This window comes from Nicotiana sylvestris, chromosome 7 (assembly GCF_000393655.2).
Source record: "Nicotiana sylvestris chromosome 7, ASM39365v2, whole genome shotgun sequence".
In the NCBI taxonomy this organism is placed as follows: domain Eukaryota; kingdom Viridiplantae; phylum Streptophyta; class Magnoliopsida; order Solanales; family Solanaceae; genus Nicotiana; species Nicotiana sylvestris.
In genome coordinates this window covers 132,099,371-132,120,616 of record NC_091063.1, presented here as the reverse complement: position 1 = coordinate 132,120,616, position 21,246 = coordinate 132,099,371, and the positions used below count along the sequence as shown (strand labels likewise).

The 21,246-nt window shown below is 39.4% G+C and overlaps 1 protein-coding gene across 13 annotated transcripts; it reads right to left on the bottom strand.

Moving 5' to 3' along the window:
- Positions 1–150: 150 nt before the first annotated feature.
- Positions 151–20,215, bottom strand: LOC104245317 (uncharacterized). 13 transcript variants are annotated; one of them, XM_070150397.1, is made up of 7 exons: positions 19,883–20,215; positions 19,673–19,807; positions 15,433–18,863; positions 14,821–15,010; positions 2,842–8,755; positions 508–841; positions 151–422 (listed from the first exon to the last, which is right to left on the bottom strand). In XM_070150397.1, exon 3 carries the CDS (start codon positions 18,043–18,045, stop codon positions 16,564–16,566), a length of 1,482 nt encoding a protein of 493 aa, XP_070006498.1. In that variant the 5' UTR covers positions 18,046–18,863; positions 19,673–19,807; positions 19,883–20,215; the 3' UTR covers positions 151–422; positions 508–841; positions 2,842–8,755; positions 14,821–15,010; positions 15,433–16,563. The 13 variants fall into 13 exon arrangements, 12 of the variants coding, with proteins under 12 accessions (XP_070006498.1, XP_070006501.1, XP_070006500.1 ...); XM_070150400.1 differs by having other exon boundaries at positions 508–571; XM_070150399.1 differs by lacking the exon at positions 2,842–8,755 and having other exon boundaries at positions 508–571; positions 637–898.
- Positions 20,216–21,246: the final 1,031 nt, after the last annotated feature.

Below are 21,246 nucleotides of genomic sequence, written 5' to 3'. Positions count from 1 at the left end.
GTTTCAGCTTGGTGCAAAATAAGAGAAACACCGCAGCTTCAACATTTGAGTTTTACTGAACAGTACAACACTCAGTTTTCATTAATCAGGAATGTTGTGTAGTGCGTTGAAGACATAATGGCCTTATTGTTCTGGATGAATACATGCAAAGACCATAAGAGGAGAAGTTCTATTTATAAAGGATGCAGTAATAATAATACAGACCGAGAAGTCTTGTTTTAGAGTTGAATAACAGGATTTTCTGAACGTTTTATATATAAATGTCATTAGAAGATAGAAGCTGATCCATACACATAAGTTGCTTCCAGAAAATAAGAGGTCCTATATTGGTTGCTATGAGGGAAGTCATATACTGTAAGTAGTTTACAGCATCTGCATACTGCTGCCCCACAAAAACAACCACTGCAGCAATATCAAACTCCCTAAGTGAACCCAAGCAACAAAATAAGTGAACAGAGAGTTCAGGAACACAAGTATTGACTCCAATATATTACCACAAAAACTCACCTGGACATAGGAACTTCGTGCAATTACACAATAATGGAATTGATTGGCGAGGACGAAAAAGGGCCTGCAGGAACAGGTATCAGATGCATAAATTTGTGCAGTAAAAGCATGATAGCAGCAGATACTTACTCAAAACGCTCAACCGCCAGAGGAGACAAAGACAGCGTTTGGCGGTGGAGCCTTTTCGTTGGCCCAAGTAAAGATTAGTTTTGAAGACTGACAAAGGAACTCAGGATGAACCAGGTCCATCCCTCAGGTGCACAAAATCGGGCAGATTCGAGCATGTGGGTTGCACGTGGAGGAGATAAGCTTAACTTGGTGTATTTAATATCTCCTGATCGAAAAGGTTGCATAATTGATAAGGAGAAGGACTCCTTAATCAAAGAGAACACTATCCAAGATAGGGAAGGAGTTAGAAGTTGAAATTCGGCGGAGTTTTCGACACTATTTTGACATTGGTTATTTTAAAAAAATAAATAAATAAATAAATAGTTGTCTCCCTACACTGCTATTTTTTTTAAATAAGTATTTTCAGAAACCGGTCAACATGCAAGTCTGCAGCAAATAAATGTGCAAAACAAACAGGATGCAGCAGGATGGTCTTTTTTCATTTCGGGTTGCTTGTCCTAGACGGACCCAACCCCTGTGTTGAGTCCCCTATATCAAATGCAACATGATGCAAATAAGTGTTCCTACTAGGGATCCGGCATGAGGTTTTGTTATACTAGGTTCATCCTGGGTATATGTTTTAGACTGTGTACCCGAGCGGACAACTCGAGTCGAGGAGGGGGCTACGTACCGGGGACCCGCGAGATCGTCCGACTTTGTAACTTGTCCGACCTCTTTCTTATTTCAGGGTATGACACTAACAGAATAGGGAGTCATGACCAGCAAGCTCTTCCCCGGAGGTAAGAAGAGAAGGGTTTCGGCATAGTTTATATTCAATTCAGATAATATCAAAGCGGTAAAAGACAACATTTAGCACGTTATGCCCAAACAGGTAATAAAGATCAGATAATAAAGCCAAATATAACAATTATTCTAAGCTCGAATTCTTGAACCCTGAACCAGAGATTCTGGGTTCTAATCCCCAGCAGAGTCGCCAGAGCTGTCACACCTCCTTTTGCGCGCCCGCCCCGAAGGATAAATGCGCGAGGGAGTTTTTCCAATTTAAGTGACAATATTCGAAATGAGATTATTTATTTAATTCAGAGTCGCCACTTGGGAAAGGTTTGGCTTTTGGTGTCCCAAGTCACCGGTTTATCTTGAATCCCAATTCGAGGAAAATATTCGACTTTCCAAATGAAGTCTGCGAACCAGAAATTCTAAGTAAGGAATTCTGTTGACCCGAGGGAAGGTGTTAGGCACCCCCGAATCCCGTGGTTCTAGCACGGTCGCTTAAATTGTTGTAATGGCTAAATATCTGATTTTAATACATATTATAATTTATGTGCTTTTATCAACTTTAAACCGCTTTTATTATTATTTTTTTTTAATAGAATTGCAACGTCGTGAAAATGCATCTCGAACCACGTCGCAATCAATGCACCCGTGGTTGTTAATACATTCCGACTCCGTTGAGATTTGGATTTGGGTCACATAAATGCACACCCAAATTTAGGAGATTTGGTATCGCAACTATGCCACGGGAACCGTTCCCATAGCCACGATAATTTATTAATCGCGCTTAAAGCAAACTACGAATATACAATTATTTTTCTAAACTACTTTGAGATTATTGCAAAGCCGAGAGTTATGGAATTATTGGGGTAAAAGTGATATAATGTAGATTTTTATTCTTTACCCAGTTTGTATTTGAGCCCGAATCATAATCCTTGCTATGACTTATTAAATCTAAAAGCCCAAAATCTCATTCATCTCACTTTAAATTTAAAAGATCCAATGGCTCTAATATACCATAGTTTCTTTAGCGTAAGGCTCCATTTTTTAGTTTTTATTAGATAACTATAATAATTTTGAACTTAAAGCCATATATTGTTTCATGAAACAAGAAATTAAAATAATTGAACACTAGAAACATAACATCAACTAAGGAATAAAATGCTAACATAAAAATTGTTTTTTTTTTAAAAAAAAGAACTTCCTTTAAAATAATGACTTATTTACGTTCAAGTCTAACATGGATTTCTCAAATCATATTAATCTAACAACATAGGTGAGAAGCTAATTATTTAGTGACTTGAGAAACTAATTCTAATCAAACACACATAAATCAAAACAGAAACAAAAGAAATAATAATGAAACATTTAAACAGATCTAAATCAAAACTGAAACATTCATCTAATGCAAACAAGAATTTAGAGGAAATGAACCTTTGATATGAATATTCTATCAACAGACTGAGAAGACAACCTTCTTCATGAAATGAATACAGCTCAACAATCGTTACTCCAAAACGAAATAAAGCCAAGCAAAACCATACGGACTAGAAGGAGACTCAAACGGAAACCCGGACTAGCGACTTCGATCGGCGACGAAAATCCAAACGCATCTGTTCCGATTTCTTTTAGCCGATTTCAGCAGATCTTTTGGCTCATTTTGGGTGGTGTCAGGGGTGGATTTTATTGCTGTTTGCAATAGGTTTTTGCTGCTATTTTAGAGGTCGTTTTGACTAAAAAAACGGAGCTATTTTCAAGCTTGTTTTGATATTTTTTGAACGGATTTTTGATGGCTGAATTACTGGAGCTTCAAGGCTGGTCTTGATGGTGAAAAGGTCATTGTTTTCTGGTTTGAGAAGAAAGAAAGAAGGAGATCCGTTGGGGAGGGGGTGTTCTGCCCGTGTATACCCACGGTATATCGAGTGTATATCGAAGGTATACTCTGTCAGCGTTTTTGGGAGGGTAAGTGTATTTGGAGAAAAAATGGGTAGATGAGAGAGGTGGGGAGCTCCCCTTGCTGCCCTAGGACCGTGTGTGTGTTGAAGAAGCTTAAGAAATGAGGAAAAGGGGGAGAGGTAAAAGTTGTCTTGTTGTTGGAGTGTAACATGGGTGAGTTGGAAAGGGATAAAGTGAGAGGGGGCAAGGAAAAATGGGGGACAAAAGAAGGTGGGATGGGAATATGGGAATAGTGGGATGAGGGACCGGTGTGGGGGCGAGGGAAAGTGAAAGTGAGGTATTGACGAGATAAGTGGGAAAAGTGGGAATAAATTCAAATAGGGTCAAAAATTAGGTGTCAACAGCTGCCCCTCTTTGCTCGGAAACACGAAGAGTTTTCGGGCAAAGATAAAGTGAACCATGTGACTAATTTTTGACCATATCGTTATTCAAAAGAGGAAGAAAAATAAAGGAAAGGCGCAACCAAGTCCTGGTTTTGGATGGCCTACATATCCCGGGTTATAAGGAAATCAGGTCAGGTGTAGTTCAGAAGTGAATGGGGCGATGAAGTGCCGAGGTTGAGAGCCGCGCGAGGTTCCGTCAAAGTTCCGGTTCGATGTCCTGTTTTACATAAAATCAAAATTAAAAAGACTAACTAAGCCTATCAGCTACGAGTTACAAGATTCCTATTTATAAATCTTTTGAAGCTTGATCTTGAGTCTTGGATAGGTCTTGCTGCAGACTGCGATCTGAATCTTGATGCTTGTTAGCTATAGGTGTTGATTCTTTCCTCAGCTTGGATCAAGGCGGGACATGCGAAAACTTGTAACTTCAAACGTATCTTGAGCAGTCCGCATCTTTCTCCACTTCAATATTATGAATTCATTTCTTTTTTTTGTTCTTTTCTTCTTTTCTTTATTATGGACTGAGATTCATTCCATCAGTCATCTTGTACCTTGTGTTTCGAGGGCAACCTGCTCAAACATCAAAACAAACAAACAAACAAACGAAATTTTCTGCCCCAGTTTTCACTAGGAAAATTTCGTGAGTTAATTGCCATACAAATCTACAGAATTGATGAGGGGATTGGAAACCTCAAGCCTAAAAGGCGCAACTCAGGGATTGGGGCCCTAATGTGTGCAAAAGGCAAAATGCTCAAATCAGGGATTGGAGCCCTAATATTGGCTAAAAAAGGAAAACCGCTTGACTCTGGGATTGGAGCCCTAATGTCGGTTAAAGAAAACTTGCTCAACTCAGGGATTGGAGCCCTAATGTCGGCTAAAAGAAAATCGCTCAACTCAGGGATTGGAGCCCTAATGTTGGCTAAAGGAAACTTGTTCAACTCAGGGATTGGAGCCCTAATGTCGGCTAAAGGAGACTCGCTCAACTCAGGGATTGGAGCCCTAATGTCGGCTAAAGAAAAATTGCTCAACTCAGGGATTGGAGCCCTAATGTCGGCTAAAAGAAAATTGCTCAATTCAGGGATTGGAGCCCTAATGTCGGCTAAAGGAAAATTGCTCAACTCAGGGATTGGAGCCCTAATGTCGGCAAAAGGAAACTCGCTCAACTTAGGGATTGGAGCCCTAAATTGGGAGGATTGCCAGGTTATGCCGGAAAACTGATCGGGTTATGCCAGGAGAAAAGGAAAAAGGGCTCCTGGGTTATGCCAGGGAGGTTCACGGGTTATGCCGTGAAGAAAAGAGGTCCCCGGGTTATGCCGGGGAGGAAAGAAAAAGGGGCCCTGGGTTATGCCGGGGAAGTCATCGGGTTGTGCCGGAAAAGGGAAAGAGTCCTCGGGTTATGTCGGGGAGTCATCGGGTTATGCCGAAAAAGGGAAAGAGTCCTCGGGTTATGCCGGGGAAGTCATCGGGTTATGCTGGAAAGGAAAAAAGTCCTCGGGTTATGCCGGGGAAGTCATCGGGTTGTGCCAAAAAAGGGAAAGAGTCCTCGGGTTATGCCGGGGAAGTCATCGGGTTGTGCCGGAAAAGGGAAAGAGTCCTCGGGTTATGCCGGGGAGTCATTGGGTTATGCCGAAAAGGGAAAGAGTCCTCGGGTTATGCCGGGGAAGTCATCGGGTTATGCCGGAAAAGGGAAAGAGTCATCGGGTTATGCCGGGGAAGTCATCGGGTTATGCCGGAAAAGGGAAAGAGTCCTCGAGTTATGCCGGAGAAGTCATCGGGTTATGCCGAAAAAGGGAAAGAGTCCTCGGGTTATGCTGGGGAGTCATCGGGTTATGCCGAAAAGGGATTGAGTCCTCGGGTTATGCCGGGGAAGTCATCGGGTTATACCGGAAAATGGAAAGAGTCCTCAGGTTATGCAGGGGAAGTCATCGGGTTATGCCGGAAAAAAGGAAAAGGTCCCTGGGTGATGCTAGGGAGGCCCACGGGTTATGCCGGTAATCAACTAGGGAATGGGACCCTTTTTAAGAAAAATGAGTAAAAATGCAGGAAAGAATTGGGAGGAGACTTCCCTTTTGGGTTGATTATTGCAGCATATCTATTTCTAACCCTTGCGCATTTCCTTTTGGCTGCACCTGCCTTTTGCATGGTTGCACCTGCTTCTTGTGCGGTTTGTGCATTTTTTTTTCTTTTGGTTGCACCTGCTTCTTGCACAGTTGCTTTGGATTGCACCTGTTTCAATTTTTCAAACAAAGAACAATTATTAGTTTGAAACTGTGATCGGTTTTGTGGCCTTCATTATTTTTCTTGGTCCCAGCCTCATTTCTGTTGAGAAACTTCGCCATTGATTGGCTTCAAAGGCGACCCCTTTTCAAACTGATAAGACTCAGATTTTAGGATTTCATGATGATTCGCCCGTGTAAGGCTTTGGTTCTTCCATCTCACTCTGCTTGGGGATTTGGAGGTAATCAAACGTCATGATCAGTCAGGATTGGACTGACGCATCACTGAGGCTGGGTATTTTCTTTGACTCTTGCCAGGCGGGGCCCTGTGAAACCGGTCCTGCCACCTTTTCTTTGTAATTGTTACGGAATCAGAGTTAAACCGAAAAGGATTCAAAGAAAACTATGCAAAAGGCAAGCATATGAGTTTAAAGAGAAGTGTCCCTTTCGGGGGAAAAGAAGGACTTATCTGGGGTGCATGCTGGCTTCAAACTGACATGACATGCTTCTTGGACTGGATGCCCGACCCACACCAAACTCCAGCTTCTCATGAACCTATTGATCCGTGTTTCCAAACCAGAGAACCTTTCCAGGACTTTTAGTGATGAAGTATCCTCTTTTCGGCCGACAACGCCTTTGCGGGTTTTCCCTAATCGACCTCTCTCATTTCTCTTCTTACCGTCGCCCGATAGTGCTCTTTACGAGTTTTCACCAAGCGGACTCTCTCATTTTTGATTTCTCTACTCCCGTCGCCTCATGGTGCCCGAAGGTTTTCACCGATAAGACTCTCTCATTTTATTTCTCTCAATTTGACTTGTATCAGATTCCAACAATGACGTTTTCCACTTTCCTGTCTTTGCCAATTGATCAGAAGGACTTGGACAAGGTCTTTGGGGTAAAATGATTTTGGGCGGAACTACAACTTTGGAACCTTTTCGGCGGTCTCATGGCCGAACCATTATATCATCTGCTCCAGTTTCAATCTTTGGAGGAATTGGGATTTTTCTTTTGGTGTGACTGAACCTCAGAGAGAGGCTGCCTACGTATCCTCTCGGAATCAAGTCAAACGTAGTTCAGGCCAATCATTTTTTTTTGTTTTTTTTTTCTTCTTTTTTTCTTTTTTCGGAGCATCAGGGATTTTTGATCCTCAAACCTAAATGCAGTGGCTAATCGCGTGAGACTTAACTTTTCCAACTTTATTTTGCCTTTGTAGGCCTTTCTTTTCTGTCTTCTTTCTTCCAACTTCAATTTTAGAGCATTTGGGGGTACCTTGGTTTCTTCAACTTCGCTGAGGCGATTAGCCATGTGAAACTCAACCCTTTCAACTTCAATTGCCTTTATAGGCGCTTTAATTCTATCTTCTCCTTCCAAGAGTGTTGATTCCTGAGCATCGGCCGCCATGGCCAGTCGAGGTCGACTTGATACACCTGCTGAGGCTGGGTGCCTTTTGCACATTAGCGTGTATCAAATGAAAGCCCTGTAAATCAGTCTTGCCATCCTTTCTTTGTCTTGGTTTTGGAAGAGTGTTAGACTAAAAAGGATCCAAAGAGAAACAAATAATTGAATGGAGAATGAGTTTAAAACTAGAAGTGTCCCTTTCGGGGAAAGTAGAGAAGGACTTATCTGGAGTACATGCGGACTTCAATGAACATGACATGCCTTTTGGACTGGATGTCTGATCTGTGTAAACCGTCTGACTCTCAAAAATTCATCACAACTTTGCCTTGAATACCGAGGAACCTTGCCAGGACTTTGTTGATGCCGATGGCTGTGAGGATCTTATTTTTGATCATGGGCGCCCTTTGTGGGTTTTCACGAGCGGGCATTTTTCATCTCATTTCTTACCATCTCCTTATAGTGCCCGTGTGGGTTTTCACTAAAAAGACTCTCATTTGATTTCCTCTGCTTACCGTCGCCTTATAGTGCCCGTGTGGGTTTTCACCAATAAAGCTCTCTCATTTTATTCCTCTCATTTTGTTGTATCAGACCCAAATAACTCCATCCTCCCATTTTGAACCGCTTTGCCGATTGATCAGAAGGACTTGAACAAGGTTTGGGGTGAAAAGAATTTGGATTGAACTACAACTTTGGAACCTTTTGGGCGGGATCATTGTTGAACCGTTATAACTTCTGCCCCAGTTTCACTTTTGGGGGACTTTGGATTTTTATTTTGGTGTGACTGAACCCCAAGGAGAGGTTGCCTACGTATCCTTTCGGTATCAAGTCAAACATAGTTCAGGCCAATCATTTGTTTTTGGATTTTTTTTTCTGATTTGCTTTTGTTTTTCACTTTCTTCTTCCCTTCCGTTTTTTTTTCATCATTTTTCTTTTTCATTTCAATTTCTTTCTTTTTTACTTTATTTTATTTTTCAATAATACTTTCAGGTTCCAAAGAGGGTAATCAAAGAAGAGTAACCAGCTCAAATGGGTTTGCAAAGGGTTGATAATGTTTGGGTAGCGAGAATGAAAGCCTTCGTCATCTCAACCGAAAAATATTAGAACTATATGTAGGATCCAACATAGTACCTTTTGACTGCATTTGCATTGACAGTTATTTCAAGGGTATTTCCTTCGATGTGTCCCAAGTACAACGCACTCTTTTGGCAGTACTCTTGTTGCAATATATGTACCTTTCCAATCTGGACCCAATTTTCTTTCAACTTTTCTAACTCTTTGTTTTATTTTCTTAAACGTATTCCTCATTGCGACCCAATTCTTGATTCATTCTTTCGAGGTCTGACAGAGTTTTAAGATCCGGGCATGAAGTCCACAAGCATGTCATATTATTGAAATCTGCATTTAACAGAACTAAAAGAGAATGAGAAAATTGACAAGATTTAAGAAAAGAGACATTCCGGGAAAATGAAATATCAATTTCATTTGATTTTTTTGATTTTTTTTTTATCTTTTTTTTTAAAAATTTTTGAAGATAGAAGGGTTTACATCGGAAAGTAAGACAATAAAGTAAAACATCTGGATCACACCCTGAGATAATCCAGATGCAGAAAGGATAGCAAGACTGGCTACCGAGACTCCCGTCTGATGGGGAACTTTCAGGCTTGGCAATCGTTTTTTGGCTTTTCTTCTGTCTCGACAATGGCTGCAATAGCCTTCAGTGCCGGATCAAATTCCTCAGCTTCACAGATCATTCTATCTATTGGCCCGTTTGTGAGAGTAGACAGGGGAATGTTCATCATATTAGGAACCTTTTCGTCCCGGAGAACGATTCTTTCAGCTTCAATCAAGCCTTCAACTGCCATTTTGAGGGTCCAATGACCAACAGTCCTTTGTACCGTGCCCCACTGCTCCAGAGTGGTATTCACATCTAGTATCAGCTCGATGCGGGGAGGGGGACTCGGTGTTTGGCCGATTTGGGGCCACTAGCTGCAGCAGACTTCGCCTGACTAGCTTTTGGAACAAGCCTGAGTATGATTCACCAATAGGGGTGAACTGATTCCTTTTGAAAGACTCTCTTGGGTGAGGATTGTACTGAGGACATTTGATTGGGGACTATATGGAGCTTGGTAAGGATGGGCATTTCTGGGAGGTGGAGCTCAGTTTTGTGTATAATGTTGTGGCCGCGTGCAAGGCTGCATGTTCATCACCGCATACCAACAAAACCAATCACCTGAACAGAACCTGGCTAATTTACTTACACACACACAACCTTGTTAGTTTTGAGGCATTTAACATATAGGAAATCGCACGTTGGGATGCAATGCACCTAAATAGTTAAACGCTTTTACCATGTGTTTGAACGGGTTGCATGTTTCATCCCGGCCTTAAACTAGCCCTCTTCACTATGTACCTCTTTTCTTTTATTCCTGCCTCTCTTTAACCACTCTTGATCTTGTTTTGCCGCTCTTTTATTTTTTGCACTCTCTTTTTTTCTTTTTTTATTTTTATTTTGTCACTCTTTTTCCTTTTTTTCTATTTTTTCTTTTCTCTTTTTCACTCAATTTTCTTTCTCCTTTTCTTTCAGTTTATTTTTCACTCAATTTATTTTATAGCTATGATCGAATCCGATGGAGATTGCCTACGTATCATGACCCCGCATGAATCAGATTTTGCGTAGTTCGGGACAAACAAGTGCAAAAAATAAAGATACAAGTGTTCATTTTGCATTGTGCTCATCCTACACATTTATTAAGGTGATTTAAACAAAAAATGATTTGACTCGAAAAATGATTTGACTACTTTTTGGGAAAGAGAGATCCGAGCTTCGAACACGGCCTTTCAGCACTTCGGGGATGAAGATTTTAAGGTTGTGCAGGCTAATCGACCCAAACTCTAAAAGATGATCGAAAGTGGCCGTTTATGCAAAGTAAGCCTCCCGCCGTCCCTTTCGGGAACATTTGGCTATTTTTGACAAAACAGTCACTTGATTTATTTATGACTCTCTTTTTTCAGAGTAGTCACCCGACATGGGGAACACGGCCTCACAGAGCCTCAGGGACGAGGATCCTAAGGCCATTGGGCAATTTGGTCAAAAAAATGACCAAAAATGGCTGTTTATACAAAGTCAGCCTTCCGGCGTCCCTTTCGGGAACATTCGGCTATTCTTGACAAAACGGCATCACCCGACTCATTTATGACGAAATTAAAATTCTAACATTTTGGCTATTTCTAAAAAGGGGAGGTTGGACCCGATGAGGGTTGCTTACGTATCTCATACCCTGTGAGAATCAAACCGGCGTAGTTCGGGCGATTGTGAATAGAGTAAGTAAACTCTTTTTTTTTCTTTTTGGAATAATTTTTTTTTTTAAAAAAAATACTTTAAAAGAATAAAGGTTTTTTTTTGGATTTTTCTAAAAAACATGCTTTAAAAGAAGAAAAGGTTTTTTTTTTTGAATTTTTGAATTTGACTCTATTTTTATTTTTGAAAGAAAGACTTCTAAAAATTCCTTTTCTTTTGATTGGAATTTGAGAATTTTAGAAGTAAAAAAAAGAAAATATTTTTGTTTGAATTTTCATTTGTTCTCTCTTTTTCTAAATAAGAAAGAAAATATTTTCTTTTGATTTTGGCTGTCGCCTCTGAATTTTCGAAAGAGGCACTTTTAAGAAAATATTTTGGATTTTCGAGTTTTTTTTGTTGTTGTTTGTTTTTAAATTTACAAAAGTAATGAAAATAGTTTTGGACTTTAATTTTTAATTCTATGACATTTATGAAAGAAAGACTTTTAAAGAAGGAAAGTCTTTAAAAGAACGAATATATATTGATTCTCTTTTTTTCTGATTTTTTTTGATTTTTTGGGAAAAATACTTCAAAATAAAGGAAACCCGTATTTTTGATTTTTTTTTTAGATTTTATTATTATTTTTTTTCTTTTTTTTCTTTTTCCGTATGAAATACTTCAGAAAGAAGAAAACTACCTTTTTTTTTAGTTTTGAAAACTTCTTCTTTTTTGAATTTTCTAAGGAAAGATTTCTAAAGAAAGAACTAATGAAAAATATTTTGGATTTTTTGAAAATTGGGGTCGGAACCGATGAGGTTTGCCTACGTATCTCACATCCGGTGAGAATCAGACCCGTAGTTCGGTCAGATAAAACAAACTTCTCTTGAAAAACAAGACTCTTTTTTCATTAGCAAGCAAAACCATTTTTTTTTAAAAAAAAACGACTCTTTGTGTATTTTCTTTTTCAACAAACTATTTAAAAATGAAACTTTTCTCTTTTTTCTTTTATTATTTACCTTCTTCATTTTCTCGATCAATAAACAACCATTTTTTAACAAATTCTTCTTTTTTTCATTTTTTCTAAAAATTCGGCGGAGTTTTCGACACTATTTTGACATTGGTTGTTTTTAAAAAAAAATAAAAATAAATAAATAGTTGTCTCCCTACACTGCTATTTTTTTTCAATAAGTATTTTCAGAAACCGGTCAACATGCAAGTCTGCAGCAAATAAATGTGCAAAACAAACAGGATGCAGCAGGATGGTCTTTTTTCATTTCGGGTTGCTTGTCCTAGACGGACCCAACCCCTGTGTTGAGTCCCCTATGTCAAATGCAACATGATGCAAATAAGCGTTCCTACTAGGGATCCGGCATGAGGCTTTGTTATACTAGGTTCATCCTGGGTATATGTTTTAGACTGTGTACTCGAGCGGACAACTCGAGTCGAGGAGGGGGCTACGTACCGGGGACCCGCGAGATCGTCCGACTTTGTAACTTGTCCGACCTCTTTCTTATTTCAGGGTATGACACTAACAGAATAGGGAGTCTTGACCAGCAAGCTCCTCCCCGGAGGTAAGAAGAGAAGGGTTTCGGCATAGTTTATATACAATTCAGATAATATCAAAGCGGTAAAAGACAACATTTAGCACGTTATGCCCAAACAGGTAATAAAGATCAGATAATAAAGCCAAATATAACAATTATTCTAAGCTCGAATTCTTGAACCCTGAACCAGAGATTCTGGGTTCTAATCCCCAACAGAGTCGCCAGAGCTGTCACACCTCCTTTTGCGCGCCCGCCCCGAAGGATAAATGCGCGAGGGAGTTTTTCCAATTTAAGTGACAATATTCGAAATGAGATTATTTATTTAATTCAGAGTCGCCACTTGGGAAAGGTTTGGCTTTTGGTGTCCCAAGTCACCGGTTTATCTTGAATCCCAATTCGAGGAAAATATTCGACTTTCCAAATGAAGTCTGCGAACCAGAAATTCTAAGTAAGGAATTCTGTTGACCCGAGGGAAGGTGTTAGGCACCCCCGAATCCCGTGGTTCTAGCACGGTCGCTTAAATTGTTGTAATGGCTAAATATCTGATTTTAATACATATTATAATTTATGTGCTTTTATCAACTTTAAACCGCTTTTATTATTATTATTTTTTAATAGAATTGCAACGTCGTGAAAATGCATCTTGAACCACGTCGCAATCAATGCACCCGTGGTTGTTAATACATTCCGACTCCGTTGAGATTTGGATTTGGGTCACATAAATGCACACCCAAATTTAGGAGATTTGGTATCGCAACTATGCCACGGGAACCGTTCCCATAGCCACGATAATTTATTAATCGCGCTTAAAGCAAACTACGAATATACAATTATTTTTCTAAACTACTTTGAGATTATTGCAAAGCCGAGAGTTATGGAATTATTGGGGTAAAAGTGATATAATGTAGATTTTTATTCTTTACCCAGTTTGTATTTGAGCCCGAATCATAATCCTTGCTATGACTTATTAAATCTAAAAGCCCAAAATCTCATTCATCTCACTTTAAATTTAAAAGATCCAATGGCTCTAATATACCATAGTTTCTTTAGCGTAAGGCTCCATTTTTTAGTTTTTATTAGATAACTATAATAATTTTGAACTTAAAGCCATATATTGTTTCATGAAACAAGAAATTAAAATAATTGAACACTAGAAACATAACTTCAACTAAGGAATAAAATGCTAACATAAAAATTGTTTTTTTTTAAAAACAAAAGAACTTCCTTTAAAATAATGACTTATTTACGTTCAAGTCTAACATGGATTTCTCAAATCATATTAATCTAACAACATAGGTGAGAAGCTAATTATTTAGTGACTTGAGAAACTAATTCTAATCAAACACACATAAATCAAAACAGAAACAAAAGAAATAATAATGAAACATTTAAACAGATCTAAATCAAAACTGAAACATTCATCTAATGCAAACAAGAATTTAGAGGAAATGAACCTTTGATATGAATATTCTATCAATAGACTGAGAAGACAACCTTCTTCATGAAATGGATACAGCTCAACAATCGTTACTCCAAAACGAAATAAAGCCAAGCAAAACCATACGGACTAGAAGGAGACTCAAACGGAAACCCGGACTAGCGACTTCGACCGGCGACGAAAATCCAAACGCATCTGTTCCGATTTCTTTTAGCCGATTTCAGCAGATCTTTTGGTTCATTTTGGGTGGTGTCAGGGGTGGATTTTATGGCTGTTTGCAACAGGTTTTTGCTGCTATTTTAGAGGTCGTTTTGACTAAAAAAACGGAGCTATTTTCAAGCTTGTTTTGATGTGTTTTGAACGGATTTTTGATGGTTCAATTACTGGAGCTTCAAGGCTGGTCTTGATGGTGAAAAGGTCATTGTTTTCTGGTTTGAGAAGAAAGAAAGAAGGAGATCCGTTGGGGAGGGGGTGTTCTACCCGTGTATACCCACGGTATATCGAGTGTATATCGAAGGTATACTCTGTCCGCGTTTTTGGGAGGGTGAGTGTATTTGGAGAAAAAATGGGTAGAGGAGAGAGTTGGGGAGCTCCCCTTGCTGCCCTATGACCGTGTGTGTGTTGAAGAAGCTTAAGAAATGAGGAAAAAGGGGAGAGGTAAAAGTTGTCTTGTTGTTGGAGTGTAACATGGGTGAGTTGGAAAGGGATAAAGTGAGAGGGGACAAGGAAAAATGGGGGACAAAAGAAGGTGGAATGGGAATATGGGAATAGTGGGATGAGGGACCGGTGTGGGGGCGAGGGAAAGTGAAAGTGAGGTATTGACGAGATAAGTGGGAAAAGTGGAAATAAATTCAAATAGGGTCAAAAATTAGGTGTCAACAACAAGTACAGACATGATTATGCTTATTGATCAAACCGTGGATGTAAGTAAAAGTAGCAGATACAAGTGGCGGTGACTCTTAACAATGTCAAAACTGTATGGCGAGGATATAACCAAATCATTTTCGTAGGCTTTGACACAAGCCATCAAAGACACACGGATGCATAGGTCAATGGGTATTATTACTCACATTAACTGGTTCATTTTGATAATTGTAGCTATTCTAACGCCCAATAATTTTCCAAACGTACTTGAAAAGAAGTTTATACAAAATTACTCTTTAAAAAATATATTGAATGGAGACGGAGAAAACAAACGTACTGAATGGAAGCTCCTGATCGAGACAGCATCTACCAAAAAGACTATATTCCAATGCAACCTGAGCAAGAATTATCACTGAACACATAATTTTCAGCAGTGTCTGGACTCATCCTTCTCACTTCTTTTATTTCAAAAAGATTCATCAGGCAGGTTCTCTAGCTGGTACTCCACAGAACATAACAAGTATCAGCTGCCAAAAACAAATTCATCAATTAGCAAATCAAAATATTCTGGTCCAAATTAACACCTTGCTTCCCAGATATCCTTCATAAACAATCCTGCCACGTGGAATGGATATCTAGCAGAAACCTATCCTTTTTGAGAGGGTAACTTTATGCTAAATTTGATAACTCTAGTTAAATGATATCAAACATGTCAACAAAAGAGCCATAACTAAGGAGTCTATCTATAAACTTCAACTTCACCGTTAGCAGCTGTAACAAACTAAGAGTGGACGACTCTCTTTCAATAGAACTGATCGATTATATTGAACATTAAACTGGAATTACAAAGCAAACACTAACTAGAGTAGGGAAGATTGCAACAGAACAAAGAAGAAAGGGGATGAGAAAGACCGATACAAAATTGGAGATGGGAAGATACTAGAAATACCTTTGCACATAATTCCCGATAGCCTACTGATAGTGTTACCATATACTATTTGACGAATACAAAGTGCCCTCAGCCTGGATCCCAGAGTAACCTTTGTGAAGGCCTGGCCCAATTGCTTCTTCTCGGCCCAATATTAATTTGTGTGACATCCTTGTCAGTATCCATATTGGGGTGGGCTAGATTATTCATAACAATACCCTCCTCCTCAATAAGAACCTTGTCCTCAAGGTTCGAGTACATCAATACTAATGAGGAAAGACAATTGATATATGTTTGGGTTTCACACGGTAAAGAACATTTTGAATTATCCAGCACAAGAAATCCCAACACCACCAAAGGAATTGATGCAATCCTTCTGGAGATATCAACTAAATCAAAAATATGACTTGCATAATATGCAGTAGCGGTAATCCATCCAAATTGATGAAATATACTCAATATCACTTCCACTACAAGAGAACGTGCATATTTCCTTTGAAATAATTCAAGCATCTTAGCCATTGAGAGCATTTGAAGGACTTCTTTGTATATTAAAACTGCAGCAACTTCTATGGATATGTTGGAATTCTTTTCCCTAGGAGACATTGGTATGAAAAATAGGTGGAGCAGCTGTATTATAAATGTGGCATCCTTGTCTTCTTGGTCACTCTTTTGAAGGAACCTGACAGTGGCAACATTGAACAAGGAATCCAAAGTGACATGAGCATTGCAAACGATCTCTCCCCTTGGTCTGCGAGTAACTAGCTTGAATAAGCAGAAAACATGCTGAAATTTCTGGTCCGCCACCCAGTAAACTCCCCCGCTAGCCAAGGGAACCAAAAAACCAATTGCAATATACAGACCATTCCAACTAGCAGCTTCCGGGGCGTCAACAATAGCCACAACAGGTGCACTTAGCAGTTTGGATCGAGATAGTAACGCAAAATCAAAGGTACAACCAACACCACCACTCTGTAAAGAAAGCATAACATTGGCAGCAGTTCCTTTCCAACATAGAGGACCATAAACGGTAGGTAGCTGAACATTGGGTCCCGGATCATAGGGGTAAAGGCCAAAGCGTTGACTCGCAACAACCTGCCTAAATAGCCATGCGTCCTTACATATTGCAAGAATAAGAACAACACATGATGTTTATTTTCCCTCACTATAAACCCAATCACCCCACAGTGTAGCTATTGGATCATAAATAGAAAGAACACTACTATTTGTAAACATATTCAGGTCTACAGCAAAGGCTATAGGGATATCATGTATACCAGGATCAAATGGAAGATTTGGAAAGGTGAGATAAACAACGAAACCTGCTGGCGAAGAAGAATATAGTTGCAGATTCACCCTCCACATAAAATTGATGTTTGGGGAAAGGCTTTCTAGAGGCTTTGTGATAATATAGCACCCAAAATAAGCAGGAGAACTCACCGTCGTCAATTTGGTTTGCCTTCGTGCATCTATCAATTGGTTCCCCATTGCCTGCTCCAAAACCTCGCATTCATTTTTTGCAGACACAATAAATTCGGAGATTCTCACCTTGACTTTATCCGAATGAAGTTCTTTTACTGGGAGGCCTTGCGCATACTTCATGAAAAATTTATCCAGATGTTGATTTTCAATATTCTCCGGTACCCCGAAACATTTATCAAGATACATGGTATTAAAGGACTCAACATCCAATTCGATTCCACCTAATTGCCCCAAATTATACGACTTTGCAAATAAACAACTACATCCCTTTTTAATTGCTTCAGATAGTGTGTGTGCATATGATGCAGAACTTAAAGGAATATGAAGAAGAGATGCGTAACCTGAAACAATGATAAGTTCCCGCCCTGTGTCGAACCACTTGTCCACAGAACTAGAAGTTGGTAGTCCAATAATTCTTGCATCCTTAGCCCAAGTATTAGAGTGTGGTACCAGTGAAAGTACTTGACAGGAAAACCTTAAGGTGTCTGCCAACGGGCAATTGATTCCGTTAATTAGCGCGGTGCTATGTTTAACCTTAAACTCATATTTAGCAAAAGAAATCAGAAATGAAGTCATATCGATAATATGACTAGGCAACTCGCATATATCATTTTGGGAATTGTCAGCAAGCACATTGTCGTCCTCTGAGTTTCCATCATCCAAATCATAGTCATCAGAGAGTACCTTGGTGCAGCACTTATGCCCCATTTTCTCGAACACCTGGGTGGCAATCTTCATTGAATCTTCAATGCCCATGTCGATTTCCCTATCGGTAATGTCAGCAAGCACCTTGCAGACATAGTTCCATGAATATTCCTCCTCATCAATATTAACTTCCAGTGGTGTATCCACATCAAAATTGCCACCGGTTGAAACTATTGAGGAAGTAAAATCAGTGGGGTTCAAAGTATTACCAATCAGGGATTCTAACATCTCAAGAGGGACCTCGGAATTGTCAATAGGACTTAAGTTGCCATCATCCAAATCAAAAGCAATCTTCAATTCTGTGACCTCATCTGGTTTTGCATTGTCTAAATTAGATTCCATTGCAGCAGGAAGGGCTTCTGGTATAGATATAGGTCCGACGCTACTGGAGTCAAAACAGGCCACACTCTCTCCCGAACTTGCGAAGCTCCGTTGTCGAAATCGCATAAGTAATTTCTCCTTGAAATGGTTCCAATCATAGAATTGTTTGTTACGATGTAGCCAATCGATTCAAATGAGGGCATCGCCTTGAAGGTAGAAGTAAGGTAGAGGTAACCAATATTCTTGAGAGAAACCAAGGAAGGTGAAGTACCGCTCGGCCCGAGAAACCCATCCCTCTGGGTTGCCGCCGCTGAATTTATCTAAAACCACCGCTGCCATTGGAGTTCGAATCGATGAAAGCACCAATGTAACAAACTAAGAGTGGACGACTCTCTTTCAATAGAACTGATCGATTATATTGAACATTAAACTGGAATTACAAAGCAAACACTAACTAGAGTAGGGAAGATTGCAACAGAACTAAGAAGAAAGGGGATGAGAAAGACTAATACAGCAGCACTGGAGTTGTTACTTTTGAGAGGGGTGACTAGTTTGGCACCTCGAATGGAGAAACAACACTTCCCCTTCCAGGTTTCCTCTTGTCACCCAAGTTCTGGTTTCTATCTGCAGATCCTGCTCCAATGTCATTTGAGATATCCACCATTGGACCCCTAGAAGGCCTTTCTAGCAATTAAGGTTTTGAAGGGATGTCATTTTCTCCAAGGTTGGATGTTGCTCAGCTCTTGTTGAATGGCTCTCCATGCTGAGGATACCATGGTCCAGCCTACTGATCATGCTTTCTTTGGCCATAGCATCAAAGTTCTTCATCAAATTACTTGCAGGAGCGAGATTCTCCATTTTAATTGAAGACTTCTTATGATACAAAATTTGATCTCAATGGGGATGTAAAAAGGATTGAGGAGCCACTGCATGCCTTTTGCTGCCTATAAGAGGGAAACAGAAGAATTTGACTTCAATTCCTTGTAAAGTTCAGAGCAATAAATTTTTGGTCCTTTGAAAAGAAATCAATGGATCAACCACAACATTTTCATCTACAAGACACCCCAGCTCTAGATCTCGAAGCACACTCTTTGCACGTTTTACTACCTCACAGGAAACTGATATTGATCTACCACCAGCAGTATGTAAAAAATAAAAAAAGATTCTGTTGCATCAGCCATCAAGAGCATTTCCTGAGCCTTTCTGGAAGGCAGAATCGTGAAAACAAAAACTCTTCTTTCTTTGAATTCCTTGGCCTACACAATAATTTATTTATTTTGATAATGCATATCCAGACCAATCAAAAAGTCAAGAAACGTAAATAAGACTCACGTAGTCCACTATTTCAAAAAGTAGAACTTTGTATTCCACTGAATAATGCAATATTCTTATTAGGTCAACTACTGATTCAACGTTGACTCATTTCTTCTTATGTACTTAAGCTAGAATATTGAAACACGCAAAACTAATCCAGAATTTGAACTTTATCAGTTATCATTTAATTTACTAGGCTTGAAAATAATGATTTATACTTATTTAGTGAGTAATATTTTAACACATATAGTGTCTGAGTCAAAACTATTGGGTTCGGATCAACAGGTAGTTACACTTTACATCCAAACTAGCATAATTAAAGACCATTTTTCGAAACTTGTGTTAAGTTAATTAATACGAGAACATACCATTCCAGCAAAATCAAAAGAAAAGAAGGAATTCGATATAAGAAACTATTATGAAGGATAAAATGTGACACCTGTACCAGAAACATCATTGTCTTCATCACGAAGGATCGAAAGAGTTGTCGATACCGCGGGCTGCTTCACCGCCACAGGCTTCCCTGTTATTTTCGCGTACTTGTATCACTAATTCCCCGCTAATTGTGAACGTCCTGGTTCACAAAGGTGATTAATATCATGCAAGTATTGAAAATTTATGGATATGTAGACGAAGAAAAAATAATTACCTTGACGTAAGAGATCAGCCATGGATTAGACCAGCCGAGGAGCTAGGGCTAAGCTCGGCTAGGTTCTTCAATGGTTAGATTAGGGTATCTTCGTCGGAGATTTTCCATCGGAAATCATACCCGCGACGGAATACAACTGCCACGTCTGCATGTCCGGCAATTTGTGATTTAACGGGTGTTAAACTGTTAATTGATGAAGAGGCACGCTGAATTTTGTACGGAAAAAGGAAAATTTTGATTCTGTTACACCAGCACCAATCAAACTGCATTTGTCATAGATCATGGGCTAGGTCGAGCTGAGCTTGGCCAGCCCATAGTATCATAAACGTGACATTTGCATCTTACCCACTTTACAATTAAAATTACACTCACTTTACACAATATTTACAAGCCTATCACTTTAGGATCAACTTTAGAGTTATCGGGTTCGAAGTTTACAAAAATTAGTCTAAAGTACAATACATTTAAGATTAATTAAGTCTAAAGTGAAAAATTATATTTAAGATGTACTTAAGGCCAAATAGGTATAAATTGTAATAAATATTTTCATACACTTAAGGTCAAATAGGTCTGAAGTGAAAAGATTGCACTTCAGATATACTTTGTCACGACCCAAGTTCGCCCTCCGTGAACTGTCGTGACGGCACATAGTCTCTCTATGACTAGGTAAGCCTAACAATTGCGGAAAAAGAAACAAAATGCGGAAAAACTAATAAAACTGAAGATAAGCAAATATAGAAACGTTTAAGATGTCGCTCGACATATACTAATACAAGATCTCCAAAATTGAACAACTTCTCAAAACTCAGAATCTCATGAAATCACAAGCTGTTGAATAACTACAAGTGTCTAACTCCAGAATGTCTAAACAAAAGTAAATACTGAAGGGCTAATACTGTAAGAGAGAATGGAAAGGGACATCTCGATCTGCAGACGCTGCAGATATACCTCGAAGTCTCTAGAGAATCGTCTCGCCTCAAGGGTAGTAGGGCTGAGTCGAAATATCTGGATCTGCACATGAAAAACATGCGTAGAAAGGGCATGAGTACACCACAGCGGTAATTAGTAAGTGTCAAGCCTAACCTCGGTCGAGTAGTGACGAGGAAGGGAAGGGCCCGAGGATCTCTTAGTATCCTCAATATATGTGCCGGGGATCTCTTGGTATCCTGAGGATCTCTTAGTATCCCCAACATATGTGCTGGGGATCTCTTGGTATCCTATACTACAGTCCAAATCAATATATGTGCAAGGGGATCTACCGGAATACAAATTTTAGTCCCAAAGTAAACATGCTGGGAGATCTCCTGGGATACCGTCCCGTAGTCCCAAAGTAAACACACAACAGCAACACAGAAAATATTCAG

What these genes read in the sequence shown, in the direction of transcription:
- LOC104245317 (XM_070150401.1), bottom strand. Translation starts at nt 18,045, where the DNA reads ATGCGATTTCGACAACGGAGCTTCGCAAGTTCGGGAGAGAGTGTGGCC.